At 41.3% G+C, this 16,805-nt stretch overlaps 1 protein-coding gene across 1 annotated transcript in view; it reads left to right on the top strand.

Annotated features, from left to right (window-relative positions):
- Window positions 1-16,805, top strand: part of GLIS3 (GLIS family zinc finger 3) — a 486,336-nt gene that overhangs the window by 422,266 nt on the left and 47,265 nt on the right. Inside the window, exon 8 of the mRNA XM_032291036.1 lies at window positions 11,084-11,252. Within this exon, the coding sequence (XP_032146927.1) occupies window positions 11,084-11,252 (169 nt within the window). The remainder of the gene's footprint in view (window positions 1-11,083; window positions 11,253-16,805) is intronic.

The following is a 16,805-nucleotide window of genomic DNA, read 5'->3' as shown; positions in this document are numbered from 1 at the left end:
AAGCATGAGCCATGGCACCCAGCTCTTTTTTCTTAAATTACATTACTGATCATGTTTTGTACAATCCCTGTGGTCAGTGTAGCCAGTTGGTGCTCAGATGTAACATTTACAAATGGAAATGTTACTACTTTCTATAACTTAAATTTCCCTCTTAGTGTGTTCAATTGCTGGATTGACATAGTTGTTTAAACATAGTAAACATTCAGCATCCAGTAGTTCTTTTATATAAATGCTAGAAAAATACATGCTATAGTTCTCTACTTTCCAGAAGTAGAGAACAGGTGCCATAGATGACCGGTTATCTACCTACCTCCTCCTCCTCATTTCTTTTTAAGAAGGAAAATGGAAGCCTAAAAGTTTGGGAATATAACCAACATCATTCAGTAGAATAAAACTGAAATATTTCTTTACATTTTGTATTCCAGTACTTTGCCAGTAGTTCACATGGCATTTTTCTAATGAAGGAAATCTGCAGCTCTCAAAAGGAAAACAAATGGGAATTTCAAACCCATCACTGGGGTGGCAATGCCCTCAAAGTCACAATGTCAAAATTGTGTTTTGATGGTTACTAGGGTTTGGGCATTCAAAAATAGTGGGTTTTGTGTTTGGGTGTTTTTTTTGAGACAGTGTGCTATGTCAGAAAGAACATGGAGCTAAATCTAAACTCCAATTCTGGCTTTCTACTCCCTAGTGTTCAGTTTGGGGAGGTTACTTTTCCTTTTCTATAATGATAATACTGACTCCATAGGCCTGTTATGAGAACTAAATGAAATAACAAGAGTTCGGTACACTCCTTGGCAGTTGGCAGATGCTCAGTTGATGTTCTTTTGTTTTCCTCCTTCTTTGTTTAAAATCTTAATTACTTGCGAACCAAGTCAGTGTCTGTGACAGTGAATAGAAGCTCTTCTATCCATGTCTCTTACGCTGTGTGCTACTACTTGGTAGTCAGTAATAGATGTGCTGAGATAGTGTTCCTTCCAGGAATTTAAGTCAAGGTGAGGACTGGAGCTTCTATATTTTAAGACCCCTTTTCGGGTCTGCAAATTGGACTTTTTTTCCCGTTGTCATGAAGAGTAAAACTATGCTTATACTAGTTGTACAGAGTGCCATTGTCTGCTTGAAAAATGAATTTAATGAACAGTGAATTTGAGGATGAGGCCAGGTGGAGGAAAGAAGAAATGGGATTAATGGCCTTGGCCAATGCAATTTTACACATTCCTTGTTGTTGCTGGGGTGTAGCCCCTGTCCTGATGTCATTTTGTAAACAGCCTCTTCCTAAGCCATGTTATTTATCTCAAAATACGCTCTAAGGTGTCTTAAACTGTTCGTGACCATTGATTACCTCAACTTTACTTGCCATATCTCAAAAGCAGTTCCCTAGTCTTTTCATGATGGTTCTTAGTTGTTAGCATGCAACAGGCAGTTATTACGTCAAGAATCGGCAAACTATGGCCCACAGGCCAAATCTGGCCTGCCCCATGTTTTTGCATGACCTGAGAACTAAGGATGGTTTTAAGATAAATTTTTTACAATTTTTACATTTAAAAATTAGCCTTTAGGGGAGAACAGTTGCTTGAATGTAAATATTGCCTCTTCAAAGTCTAAAGTATGTACTGTCTGCTCCTTTACAACAAATGTTTGCCAAGCCCTGTTTTATACTTACATCTGGGACAGTCATCAAAATGACAGAGCAAAATCAATGCATCCATAAAGTGGATTAATTAAAATGAAAGAGGAGAATGTATAAGACAGTTGAGGATCATATAATACATGCAGGTTTTTATTGACACCCATAATATTTTAGTTTTAGCGGTCTTCTAGTCCATAGGTTTTTAGAGATTTTTGTCAGGCTTAATATTTAAAACAGATAGCTGTTTCTATTGAAGGCATCCAGAACACATGTACTACACAACACTGCTAATTCTGCCCAGGGCACTCTATGGAATCCTAAAAGAAGTGGCCCTCACATGGAACTATTACTGGTTAAAGTCAGCAAATCGCAAGAAGACATCTGCAGAAGCATCCTGGGCCATTGTGGGAGCACTTAGTATGGCCCTCACTTAGGAAGAAGCTGTTATAGGTTGGTTGGGGCTCCATTCCATTTAGAGGTGCCAAAGGCTGGCACAGAGGATCATAAGCAGGAGCAGTCCTGGTTTTATTCTAAGATTTTTTTTTTTTTTCTAGAAAGAAGTATCTCAAACTTTTGAATATCAAAAATTGATGTTGAAAATCTAAGCCTCTCCTCGACTTATAAATTAAACCCTAAAAGTAAAGCAAATAACAAATACTGAATTTCAGAGACCTACCTGGTCATATTCTAACAGGGATGTCACTTGCTTCATCAAAATATATTTTCTACCAGCAACAAAGATGTTTGAATAAGATAGAACTGAAGGCTAAACCCTCCATTTTGGATACAGATAAAAGCCTTTAAAAATTATATGGGGAAATATTGTATATGGGCATAAACTCATGACAGCAGGTAGATGCTAGAAGACATTCATCTTGAGACTAAAGTAAGCTAGGAGGTAGCACAAAGCACCTGATGGCCAAATGGAAGAGTGATCAGAGTGAAAAAACGAGGAAACACGGTTCTGTGGAGTTACAACAAAACTAACTTAATTGTCAATGCAGTTTTGCCCAGGGCTCATAATCAAAGCTGTGAGTTCTAACTATACCATAATTCTCCAGAACGACTGTCGTTACTTCATTTTACAGGTCTAAGAAAGAGAAGCTTTCTGAAAGAGTTCAGAGTTCATAGATCAACCCTTGACTTTAGAAATTGGCTGTTGATGACAAAAATCTGTTTCCAAGAAGCCATCACTATGAAGTTTTTAGATGTCGTGTGAAAGAGTGGGTAGGATTGTCCCAGCAGGCTCTGAAAGGGAGGAAATATCTTTTGTGGTCAACATGGTACAGGTAGAAGATAATTGAGGGATGAGTAATGAGGAGACTGGGAACCCAGTATTCCCGCCCCACCCCCCCCGCCCCTCCGCAACGTTGTTTTTTGTGGCCAAGTAAAACTTCTATTTCCAAAAAAGAGTTGAGGGTTCCTTCTGTAAGAGCTTCCAGGAGTGATTGGCCATGCCTGCCCCATCTTTTTTTCTGCTTTCTACTGTGCACCAATGAGAGTTAACATAACACGCAGACCAGGAGAAAATGACAGATTTCCCACCGGCTAGTGTGAATCGTTAGCTTGTTTAAGTTATTTTACTGACTTTCTGTGTAATGAATCCTTTGAGGGTGAGTAGCAGGTAGGTTGGAAGGTGGAGAAGATAGATGATTTGAGGTCAGCTGTGTCATGCATTGTCTGGAAGGATCTAAGGGCTGTATAAAATACTGGTCCCAGAGAAGTTGAGATGCCAATTAATGCCATTCTACTGAAAACAATACGTCTTTGTTCTGCAATGCGGATGTTTCCAGAGCTTTTCCTGACATGAAGTTAATTAGACTTGGTATTTAGGAATGCTTGATGGTACCTTCTGACGTTTATGTTGATGGCATCAGCCATTATCTTGTAGTTGTATTGCAGGGTACTCCAGAAAAACGTTTAAGCCTGTATCCTCTTCCAAACACTGACACCTCTTCCGTGGCTATAAATCCAGCTGCAGGTTGTGGAAATGTAATTGGGCAGCCTACACAGAAGTTTGGAGCTCATGGGGGAATATCTATTTGTAAGAGAACCTGAATATTCATGTAGCTGTCCAGACATCAATAAATTCTCATTTTGCCTTATTTCTGTTCACTAGAGAATAGCAGCATGCTTAAGCTCAAAGTTAATAGGCATGTTCTATGGTGCCATACCCTCACTTACTTTAATAGAACGTCTCCCTAACACATTTGTTTATCCATTGCCAGGTAGCTCTCCCATCAGGTGACACGAGTATGTTTTCTTTGTCTTAGTGCGCAGGAGACAGTTGCCATTGTTTGCCATCAATTAGCTTGGGGTAGCATGTCAAGGATGTGCGGGTGGTGTCATTTTAGTGACAGCCACCTGATCCAGTTGAGAAGGGGACTGTTTCATTATCCTCTTATCAGGGATGCAGGATAATGATACTCTACACTGCAAAGTGGGAAGGAAAAAAAAAGCAGAAATAATAGATTTTTAGGGATTGGCAATATTGAAAGTATTCATGCCACAAGGAGAAGGGAAAGATTAGAGAGATGACTGTGCAAACCCTTAAGCTATTTTTTCCTAATATAGGTGGAATATGGAGAGGCAGGGGAAGGGGGAAAATGCTCAGACATGAAGAAAGAAAAAACCAACTCCTACTCGCAGGCAGCAAGGCTAGGATTAGCTGAGGCCTCTCCCACTCTGCAATTAACCTCATTATCAAATGCAGCCTTCCAAGTGACCCTGACAGGGCGTTTTCCTTGCTAGAACTTTCTGGTTTGTGAATTTAGGTTCGGAGAGCATTTTTCATTGAAAGACAACATAATTAAATTCCTCCAAGGTGAAATGCAAAAAACCACAGAAGATACCAGGCCTTGTATTTTCACTATTGGGGCCAAAACTTGAATTGCACCCAATACTGATAACTTTCTTCAGAATGCCTAAAGGGAAAGTCTTTCCTGAATCCTGAAAATTCTGGATCTTTTATGCTCTTAGAGAAACAAAAGGCAGTGCTGAAAGTGTAAAAATACTTCAAGATAAACTAAGCTTCAAGAGGGACAATTGTGTTGACATTCTAGTAACAGCCCATTTTCACTCCTTAACGAAGTGCAGTCATGCATGAAAATGACTTGTTATCTTTGAAACACATGAGTTATAACTCAAAGGTGTGTATTACTTGTGCAAAATGAAGTACAGTTTAACCCTTGATTATTTCACAGGCCCCACTTTGACAACTTTTATTAGAAAATGGGACAAAAAGCTTGTCTGGTGTATAAACTTTTTTTTTTTTTTTTTTTTAAAAACTTAAGTGATTTTTGCCTAGGACACATTGCTATTAATAGCTAAGGCTAAGATTCAAATTTCAAATTCGGGTCTATCTGTCTCATATTGCGTATGCTTTGTTCTGTTAAGAACCACGCTGATACTGTTTCTATAGAGTGCCCAATTTCTGATGAGGCCAAGGGAATCAATGTGTACTGTTGTCCAGCTGTTCCTGAACATTGCGCAGCTCTAAAATTCTCTGGAGAGAGGCAAGATTGAGCTCACCATTGACATGGGGCTTCTCATTCTTTTTAGTCCCTCTGAGAAAGCTCATTCACTGATTTCATTGATTAGCTTACCCTCTGTGCCTTGACCCTGCAAATACTGCCTAGGAGATGAATGGTGAGCCAATACCTCTTCCCACGCACCAGCCACCAAGCGACTAATGTCGCTTGTCAGGATCTCAACATTACTCTGGCACTACTTACATGTGAATTAGCAGTCCGTGGGTAATACTGGTTCCCCCTTTTCTATGGAAGCAAGCCTGCCACGAGGAGCAGCACCATAGCTGTAATACAGCCATAACTGACTCCAATGCAGGTTTACAAAGCAGCTCAGTGGCTGCAGACCTGCACAGTACAACTCCCCTTGGTGCACTATTGACCATTGGTGGCCTTTCAGCCCAGAACATCATTCTTGCTTGTAGTAAAGGATGCATGTAACTAATTGCTCATGAATAACCCTTCCCTGCCTGCCTGTCTTTTGCCAGCAGTGGATCAATATGCCTCTAGCAAGCTTCCGAAATCTTTATGTGGGGGAGGGGGGGGAAGCACATTCCCTACTAGCTGTTTGTTTTCTAAACCAAGTAATTCTGTTAATTTCTTGCCTGAAATAATTTTCAGAGCTGGAAGACTTCTCTCATCAACACTGAGTTGCTTTCAGGATGAGCAGAAACAGAAAAGGGAATGTCTGTTTTGCGTTGTAGCCCGCAGTTTGATGTTGTGTGTAGTGGGATTAGTGGCTATTGGCAACAAGCAGCCTTTGCAAACAGTGTTCGGGGGCTCTGATACACCACGCTTGTTCTTTTTCTTGAATCCATGTTGCCTTTGGAAAGCAATATAAGGTGGTGGTCAGGGTCATGTGATCTATTAAAATCGGGCTTACTGGGTTTGAATTCCAGCTCCACTGTTTGCCCACCATGTGACCGAGGCCAGGTAACTTAACCAGGAATCGGAATAGGCCTCAAGTTCATCAGTAAACTGGATGATTATTTACAAAGAACTCGTCAGTTTATAAATGCTTGATAAATCTTAACTATTGATTCCAAGATATCAAGGGGCAGCAAGAAAATGAAATGAAGCTGAGACGGGATCCCCAGCACCTACTACTGAGTGCAGTTTCCATACCAGCAGCCTCAGCACTACCAGGGACTGATAGTTTGTTAGAAGTTGAGAATCTCAGTACCCCCAAGACCTAGTCAGAATCCATATTTTACCTTGATTTATTTGCACATTAAAGCTTGAGAAGCAGGACTCTTGGTGCTCACATAATTTTAAATAGGAATGCATATTGGCTGATTTAGCCTGACAAGGGAGGTCTTCATACTTTCCCTCTAAAATGATGAAAACATAGTTACCAAGCAATGCCTATGGTAGTCTTCCTCTGCTATGGTGATGGTCTGAGACAAGGACTCTTCATTTGGGGACGCTACTAACACTCTTGGCCTCCCTCCAACCACACAATAAATGTTACAGCTAAAGTAACCCCAAGGGTGCCCTGTCTATACCTATTAGAAATACGGATTAATAGCTTTCATTTGGAAAGAACTGTGTAGTAACCAAATTAACCTGCGCTAAAGGTGCCAGCCTAGAATGCCCTGGTAGCTGATGAGATGGCATCTGAGAACCACATAGATCAACAGATGCTGCTTTGTTAAAATTAAAGCTCAACTGAGTTACCTCCACCTGCCTGTACTGTGGATGGATGAGGGACTGCAGTGAGCCAGGCCACTAAGACAAACTTCATGGCAGGAGGGAGGCCAGTTGCTGGCCCTCTGCTGAAGACTGGGCTCATGTATTCATCTCAAGAACAGGCTTTTATTTCCTTAGGGAGGCTACCATGTCTTAATCACAAAAGCAATAAGAATTTCCAATATGTTCCTTTGCTGTGCTTAATCAGTTGTTCCAGCTGCCAGTCATCAGCCACGTCTGGAAGTTCACTTGTAAGCCCTCTTCCAGCCTTGAAAGCAGTAATGACCCGAGTTGACAGACAATGAAGGCTGCTCCTGTGGGCAGCCTGTGCCGGCAGATGTGATCACAACAGTTTTGTTAATATTGCCCTGTATTCTGGAGGGATCAGCTCTCTTCCGTATGTTTTGATCGATAGGCTACATTGTGTGCCCCATTGGTTGAATTTGGAAAATCATTTTGAAAGTGTATGGAAGGAAATTTTTCCTTTTTTGAATGATATTACGGTTTTATTCTAAGGTAGAGATTTTGTTCCTGAGGTTAAAGACCACTTGGCAAAACCTGAACATTTGTCTGGAACCATATGTTGTGGGCAAGTCTGTATGAAGTCAGCAGGTATTCAGACTTAAAACATTAATAGAGATTAGCACCTGCCTAGTGCAGAGTAGGTGCTGGAAAATTGAAAGAATTAATGAATAGAATATTCCTAGACTGCAGTAATAAAGATTGAATTCTGGATGCATGACTGATATGGTCAGAAATTCCTAGAAGTCAGGATAAGTCATTTCCTATGCCACAGTGGATCATTGACAGAGACCAAGGACAATTCTGTTGAAGCAACAGCTCTGATTCCAGAATGTCGTCCTTTTTTTTGGGGGGGGGAAGGTATATGAGATGAGGATAATGTTAGAAAGCATGCTTGTGTTCTTGTCACTTCCTCCAAATTTCTGGTCATCATCTTGGTCATAAGAGACATCTACAATGAGCAGTCGTGGCCTGGACTCAGCATGCAAAGTGCTTTCATGTAGACACTGACTTACAAGCTTCTAGTTTGTAATCTCACCAGAAGATTTTCCTATACTATAGAAAAAGGCAAGTTGTAGACGTTGCTTTGCAGAAAAGTGATTTCTTACACCCTACATAAGAAACTCTTCAGTACATTTTCCAAATCCAGATTTTAAATTGAATCTTAAAGCCTTCTTTCTTGTTCTCATTGGGTCCTAAAAAAGGACCACTGCCCGTTTCTGTCCCCTTCACCAGCCACAGCATTCAAGGGAAGGGCTATGGACGTGGGCTTGACTGGTGATCAGTCAACCCAAGCACAGCTGGAGGACACATTCTGGAGCTTTAAGCCCTATACCAGACACCTCATGTACCCCACCTAGCATCCCGTTCACCACCTGTTTCTACTGGCCTTTGCTAATGCACCAGGTATAGCTTGGTAGCACCTCTCCTCAACTGTACCATGTCCCTCTATCTTTCTGTGCTGAGGCTTTTCTGATACCCTGATGTTGGGCATCTGAGAACATTTAGCCACTCTGGTACATGTGCCTCTGAAAGTGTGAGCAAATTAACCTTGACTGATGGGGCAACCTTTGACCGATGAAGAGTTAAGAGTTAGTGGATAAATGTTCCCTCCTGTCCCTGTCCTAGTCACTGAGCCCCCAAATTCCATTGGCATTTATATCCTGTTCATCTTCATCTACTCAGTGAACACGATGGACACTGTTTGGAGATACAGGCACCAAGGATGTCTTGTTTCCTATCCTGTCTCGGGACCTAGCTCCATGTCTGCCACATGATACGTACCTCATACATATTTGTGGAATAATTGTCTGCTAAGAGAATAAAAAGAACACGGTTAACTTTGCATATAGAGCAAACATAAATAAGTAGAAAAAGGTAGAAGACATCACATAAAAAAGCACAGCAGATAAATTGTTGTGATACATTTGAGTGTGGTCAGTTGGTTTGGCCAGGGCTTAGGATGCATTGTGGGGCCACAAATAAGACAATCTGTTAGTGTAAATCCTTGGACAGTGTTAAAAGTACTAATAGGTCTTGGTACTTTAGTAAAATCAATGAATAGAGGTCTGCTCCCTTCACTAAATTAAATTTCCCCAAGGGCAGGAACCCACATATAGTACAGTGTCTAGCCTATAAGAGATACTTAATATTGAATATAAAAAATAGTGACTGAATGATAGATGGGTGGATGGATGTATGAACAGTTGGATGATGGACGGGCAGATGATGGATGCTGGTTCCTGGCTCTTAGATGACAGGTCCTAAACCAGTCTTAACTCTTAGTGGCAGGCTATGTCATTGTAGCTAATGCTAATTATAGCTAATACAGACCTCTGGGAAGCAGCATACTTTGCTTGACCATAGAGTAGAGCACAGTGTGAACAAGTTTTCCTGTTGGCTATTGGGTTGTAAACAACAGGGACAGTGCTTACTTTGTGATAAACACATGCACATACATAAAAAAAAAAAAATCTCCAGTGGGGAAATAAATACTCGGTGCATTCAGCAACTACAAAATAAATAGGAGAGCTCACATTTATTTCTATACTGAAGCAGAAAAAACTAGCTGTGTTTTCACAGTATCTCTGTAACCTTTATTATTCCATTAGATTTTGGAATAGTATATAAAACACCGAGTTCCATGCTGACAAACACCAGTTTTGAAACTATTGCCACAGTCAATCCAAACATCCTTCTCCCCTGGGTGTAAAATTATTATTTGGAATACAAGCAAAATTGTGGTTCCCTGAGCTAGCTGAGCATAAATGAGGGTAGTGATTCATAAGGTGACTACCGAGTTTGCAAATATGCAACTTGTATGGGAGCTGACGCACATAACAGAAGCTTAGCCTTGCCTTTCTGAGCTGGTAAGCATTTTCAGGCCTTACCACCTCTTTGGAGGACTGTGGTGGATACAGCTTTCTGAGGACAAGAGTTAACCTGACAGAATGCTGATTTACCAGAAATAAACCCTTCAAATCAGATCACACCCCTGTCAGTAGCTTTTTGAGCGGGAAGATGGTAATTCTGCCTCTTCACATGTTCCTTGAAACACTTGAACTCTTGTTCCATTGGATGAAGCTTTTGGGGGCTGGGTCATTTGGGGTACTCATTCTATCCTGGAGAGGCTGGGGAAAAGTGGTACTGGTATAAAAATACAACTCCCTGAACTTTTAAACCCTGAAATCTTTTTTGATAATGTGGCTTCTCTTAATTCTGAACCTGGTTTCTTTTTAAAAAATCATTTATTCTTTGTTATTAGTAGAGTAAGTTCAAAAAGAACAGAAATGGGTATGGAGCTCAGCATAACTTTGTACAAAGAAGGAAGTGAGACAATCGGCCTAATGCTGCTGCTATGATTGCAGCATAATGAGCCGTCTACGGAGTAGGTCCCAGACACTGAGGGAGCCTTTCTGATAGACTCTGAAAGTGACAAGCCCCAGTTTCTTCGGTGACATCGTACCAATTAGTGGATCTAAATGGGCACTTATTCACGTTTGAGGTCACATACAGTTCTTAAAGGCTAGGCTGCCCCCACGAATGGGGCTGTAAATCACTGTGTCATAACAGGCAACAGTGGGGAAAAGATCACAGAGCTGTGTTTTCATAGTTTGAGAGACTCCTCTTCTGATGAAGGCCAAGTATATTCATCACACCATTGGGAAAATTCCCCGGATTAGACTCTTAAGTTTAAAGAGTGTAGGATACTATGTTCCTGCTAGGATCAGCGAAGCTCCAGTTCTCATTGATTTAGCAGTGACGGAGAGGGCTCCCAGCTGACCCACCATAGCTCACTACAGCGGTGAGAAGAGGAGAAAGGCGTATGCTGTGCCCTTCTCGGTCAGCTGACCAGATATTCTGTTACCTGACTCTCATCCCCTGTGGCTGAAGAGCGCTAATACAGAGGCCTTGGCACAGATGCAAATGGTACAAGATTGACTAATTATACGGTGTCCAGACAGGGAACTGGCAGGGCACGGCAGCATTTAGGAGACAGACTGAGAACATCAGCCTGAAGCGAGCCAAACGTGAGCTGGAGGAACCTGTTCCACCACGAAAATAAAAGCTGTGTGTATCCAAGAAGGGGAGAGCTGTTCCCTGAAAACTGCCCAGAGAAAAGCCCCTCAAATGTGTTTGCTGTCAGCCTTCGGTATTTAAAAAATGTGGGCTTCATTGGGGGCACGGTCTCATGTTTGTTCTCCCTTGATTTCAGCTCCCATTTTCTCCAGCAATTATTCGAGCCGAAGTGGAACAGCTGCTGGGGCCGTGCCACCCCCACATCCTGTCAGTCACCCTTCTCCGGGACATAATGTACAGGGGAGCCCCCACAACCCCTCCTCCCAGTTACCTCCACTCACAGCTGTGGACGCGGGAGCTGAGAGGTAAGGCCATCTGTCTCTCTCCTAATAGGTGTCGCCGCCAAACCTCCCTCCAAGGAGAAGTGCTTTGACAGTTGCTGAATTTTATTAATAATCCATTGGTGGGTTGAGTTACCCAAAGGTGACATTTTAAAAGTACACACACAAAGCACGTGGACCAAATATCTCATTATCTTTTTTTTTTTTTCCACGGGAAAACAAACGAAGCAATACTGGCAATAGCCAGCTGAAGTTTCAGATGCTGGAAACACACCAGAATTTCCCTGTCTTTCTGCCTTTGTTCGGTCTGTTTCAGAGACCCAGTTTTAAGATAATGTATGTGCAGGTCGAAACGCCTTCCCAATGTCAGATGGTGCTCTCACCATATAAATCGGTATTGTTAGGGCACAGGATTTTATATAGGCTGTTCATTGATTATTAGTATCACTCTCTCATAAAGGACTTCTGGGAGAAAATTTTTAAACTATGATCTTCATATTTTTACTTCTGAATTCTTCATTGGCCCCAGAGGCCTTTTGAGGCCCTTCATCTTCATACTTCTTCCCAATCTCGTGTGTGCTTCTTGGGACCACAAACCAAACGGGAGTCTGCATCTCTTGCTTCTCCATCCCCTCCCCCTTTGCGGAGCAGGTTCTAATGACGGTCCCTTGCCTAAGGGCAGATGTATGGCTGCATCAGTACACGTAGCTTTGGAAGGAGGTTGGCTGCTTCAGTCCTCTTCTAGCTGCCCAACACACCTCTTGTCACCTTTCTCCACTTGTCATCTGGCTTGAGTTGACCTACCTGGGGGTTACTCCCAGACATCCACAAGATAAGTTCTTGTAGGGACTCTGTGCAAGCCTGGAATAGTGGGTAATTGATTGAATGGGCAGCAGGAATAAGTTATGAATCTTGGATTTCACCAGCAATCTCTGGTTCCATCATTGTTGGCCTGACCTATGAGTTTGTTAGTAGGTGGTTTTAATTCTGATAAAGCACATATTTTATTCACATCTTCCTCCCTTTATTAATACCTTGTTGAATGAATGTCTGTTGAGTACCTTCTATGTGTCAGACACTGTTGGATACTGTAGTCTAACAGGTAATTAAAACATGCTCCTGCCCTTACAGGTTTAAATGGTGAGGACAGGCATGCAAATGAAGGCTGTTTGGTTAAATGATGAAACAGATAACACAGGAGTCTAAAGAGGATGTCCCTAAATCTGTACTGGGGAGTGAGGGAAAGAAAGTGATGTAGGCATTGAAGGAAGACTAAGGCTTTTCTGGATGTCTCAATGGGGGCAGCATCCCAGGCAGCAGGAAGAACATATGCAGGATGTGAATAACAGAGGACACCGCCGAGGGGGGAGGCCTCAGTAGCTTGGGATGACAGCATCCAGGCATACGTGGCTGATGACGTCGGATAATAGTAGGTTGGCTCATGTGGAACTCTGTATTTGATGCTAAGGACTTTGCCCCTTATCCTACTGGGAGTGAAGAACCATTATAGGCTCTTAAGAGAGACTTACAGATTGACATTACAGTAAAAGAATCCAGGTGACAAGATAGTGGAGTAAGTGAACCTGGAATGAGACACAGTGGGGGTGGGGCGGGGAACAACAATAATATTGCAGGAGTCCTTGTAAGCAGTGTGGTTACTTGAAGCAAGGCAAAGCAGTGTGAGGATGGAGAATTTATTCAAGAGCAATTATTTAGGAGCAGAATTACTAATAACATGTGGAGCAAAGATGAGGGACCAAAATTCACGTATGAGTTTTACCCTTAGACACCAAGATTGGGCCATTAATAGAAACCAAAAAATGCAAAAAGAGTGTGGTATTGTGGAGGAATAAACAATATTGAGTGGATAGAAAGGGGAAGAAGGAATAATAAACTGACTTTTGGGAGTTAGTTTTAGGTGGTTATAAAGATGCATGTGGATACGTCTGATGGGCAATTAGAAATACGAATCGGAAGATGTTGGACTTTTTAAAAATGGTTCTATGCACAAGGTAAAGCGTAAACAAATCATTAGCCTCCTCGCATAAGATCTGCCGGCAAAGCAGCACAAATGATAACCATTACATTCACAGACGTCGGGGACAGGAAACCTTTCCCTCCACTTATCTATTTTTATAAATCAAGACTTTTTTTTAAAGCATTTTATGTAGTTTTCTGTTGGGTTCTAAATGATATTAGCCATGGAATTTCATCATCTCATTTCATTCTGTCTGTCTGAGAATCTTAGTCCACAATGTTTTCAAGCTCAGAAATGATCAATCGGAAACTCCCTTTACTGCATCTCCATATCTATAGTCATAACTCTTAACAAGAATATAAGACAAAAATAAGCCTCCTTTTTGTACACAGCCTTTAAAAGAATACACGTAGAGAAAGAGTTTACTGATTATCACAGTCAAAGACAACGACTATCCCAACCCTAATGCCTGAAGTTTGCATCCCAATTCTGACAGTTGCTAGTTATTTGGCTGAGGGCGAGTTCCCTAGCTGTTCCTGCTGCTTGAGGTTTGTGTGTTTCCTTTTTAACATTTTGTATTTTTTATTCCTTCTTCTGAAAGTTTGTAACATATAAAAAATGGCAAGAGTAGTACGACGAATACCCATACTTATACCCTACACTCATATTCACTGTCAATATTTTGCCATTCTTTCCCTCTGTCTCATCTTTGGGAATACCTTGTTTTCTTGCCTATTGTTGCAGAACCATTTGACAGATGGTTGCAGATATCACTGAGCTTTAACCCTAATAACTTCAGTAGGGATCTCCTAAGAAGGACATTTTCCTACATAAACCCAATATAATCATATTCAGGAAATTTAACTTTGATATAATGTTACACTCTAATAGTTACTTTTCGGATTTCCCCAATTTTGTGAAGGTTTATTGTAGCTGGAGTTTTGTTTATTAGATCCCTTATTAGGGATCTAATAAGGATGTCACAATGCATTTTACTTTTTTTCATCTTCTTGAATCTAATGAAGTTCTCCAGCTTTTTATTATCTTTCAGGGCATTGACAATTTATGAAGAACTTGGGACATTTATTTTACAGTGTTCATGTTCCAGTGTTCCATGGTTTGGGTTTGTGTAATTGTCTTATCCTATGAAGATTCATTGTAAATATTTTTGGCAGGAATACCATATAGATGATGTGTTTCTTAGCTTTTTTTGGAGATTCAGATTGCACCTTATCGGGAATTGGGATTAAATAAACCAAACTAGATAAAGTGCCTAGCAAGTTACCTAGTGTGAAGCAGGCCTTTCATAGCTGTGGATACTAGCATATAAAGGCAAGCAACTTTGGCATAGCTGAGTGATTCAGTTTGGAAGTCGGAGGATGTTGTTAAATGATCCTAGCGGCTGATAATGTAAATAATCATGGAAGGGGAAATAGAGAGGAAGGAGGTACTTTATATGATGGGGGAATGAAATGGACATTTGCACTTTGTGGTTTTGCTTTGCTGCTATATTTGTTCCTACTGGATGTGTGCCCCATCCCTTGCCTGCCCAGCTGGAGTGGGCAAGTGTGGCAGGCTCTGTCTTCCGATCAGGTTTGGAAAGGAGGATGACATGAAACAGCCCTGCCTTATTCACCACGTTTGCATTAGTGTCCAGCATAGAAACACTGAGAGGAAATGTGCTTACCTTCCGCTTTTGGTTTGTATATCTTTGCCTCTGTTTGCCTGGGAAATCCCCCAGTAAAAACTCCAGCAGTTTTCTTAACGGAAATAGGTTTATCACACTCTGCGATTTTTAGTGGGAAACTGGCATCTTTTCCTGCTTTGCGGGTGTTGATTCATCATTTACTTAGCTTTAACATGCTAAAAAAAAAAAAAAAAAAAAAAATGGGCTGAGTCACTGTCAGAAGTCAGGAAAGGTCCACCACATCTACCCAGTTAGCATCAAGTTTTTTGATCCTTACTGTCATAAAATAAAATAAATGCAAGTAATCTCAATCTGACAAGACTTCATGTTTATTTTGAAATATTATCGGAATGACACATTATTTCAGAGATTTTAAGCAGCACACCGCATCACCTAATGTTGATTTAACTTATTACGGGAAGTGGTGTTTTACTATGTCATGTTGAATGAGCCAGTGGCACTTGGTTTATGACAGTGGCTTCCCATGAGAGGAACTCGGTGTCTTTGGAAATGTTAATTCATTGAGTTTCGTAGTATGTCGGTTAGACCAGAGAACGAACAATATCGATGGGAGTCCCTTTGAAATGGAGAAAACTTACAGTCCCAAGAAGAAATCCTCTGAGTTCGTGTTACTAATCTTTTTACAAGAGAATGCCGGCTGCCTCCATTCTAAAGACCACAAACGTATACTCTGTCATGCGGATGATAGAGCTGAAGGAGGCCTGTGGATTGATCATAGTAGAGAAGCTTATGAAGAGCTCCCTATGAGCCCATGGCTGAGACTGAAAAGTCTGAAAAGAAAGTGTAAATGTGAGGACAATGTTTTTCTGTTCTGACTCGACTACGATCAACACAGAACAGAATGCTTCTGTAACCAAATGCATGGAGGTTTTCCCCCAACCCACAAAGCACACAATCAGTTCTGCAGTAGATATCGGCTGGGTGTCCTCTAATTGCCATCTGTTTTTGGAGAGATTAGTCAGATTCCACAGGTTGAGGACACAGTTCCACGAGACTGCCCCCTACTTCTGATGCCAGTTGCAAAACCTAGGTGGTTTTGTCTGTACATCTCACTGACTATAAATCAGGGCTCCCACAGCCCCCTCCTTGGGTTCTATTTACTGGAGCAGTTAACAGAAGTCGGGGAAAGACATTTACTGCTTTATTATAAAGGACATTATAAAGGATACCAATGAAATGATGTATAGGTCAAAGCATATGGGAAGGGGCACAGAACTTCCATGCCCTCACCATGCTTACCACCCTCCAGGAACCTCCATGTATTCAGCTATCCAGAAGCTCTGTGAACCCTGTCCTTTTGGATTTTTTTATGGAGGCTTCATTACATAGCCTTGATGGATTAAATAATTGGCCATTGGTAATCAGTTTACTCTTTGGCCCCTCTTCTCTCAGAGGTTGGGGAATGAGGCTGAAAGTCAACCCTCTAATCCTGCCTGGGTCTCTCTCTGGCCAGTCTCATCCTTTCAGGCAGCCAGAGGCTGCCAGCCATCAGCCAACTAATTAGCATACAAAAAGACACTTTCTTTGAAGAGTCCAAGGATTTTAGAAGTTCTATGCCAGGAATGGGGAGGAAGACCAAATATACATTTCACAATATCACAGAAAGAAGGGATGTGTGGTCACTTTGGAGCGTATTCATTCTAGTATATGAATCATCAGAAAATGTGAGGAATTATTTTTGAGAAGTAGTCAAAGCACCTTTACCAAATAAGGAATGCCAAATTTTTTGGTCTCTATGGAGTATTGGGAAGCCTTACTCTTTTCACCCATAATGTATTATTTCAGATATGGCATTGCTAGAATTCTAGGTACTTTTATACATGTGTGATCTTTCTAGGCCTTTCAGTAACCAGGAGTAAGTTTGACTTTTTTTTTTTTTTTTTTTTTTTTT

This window comes from Sapajus apella, unplaced genomic scaffold, assembly GCF_009761245.1.
Source record: "Sapajus apella isolate SASKATOON/1434 unplaced genomic scaffold, GSC_monkey_1.0 scaffold24, whole genome shotgun sequence".
Classification (NCBI taxonomy): domain Eukaryota; kingdom Metazoa; phylum Chordata; class Mammalia; order Primates; family Cebidae; genus Sapajus; species Sapajus apella.
The sequence above is the reverse complement of the archived record's forward strand: the minus strand, read 5'-3'. Positions and strand labels throughout refer to the sequence as shown.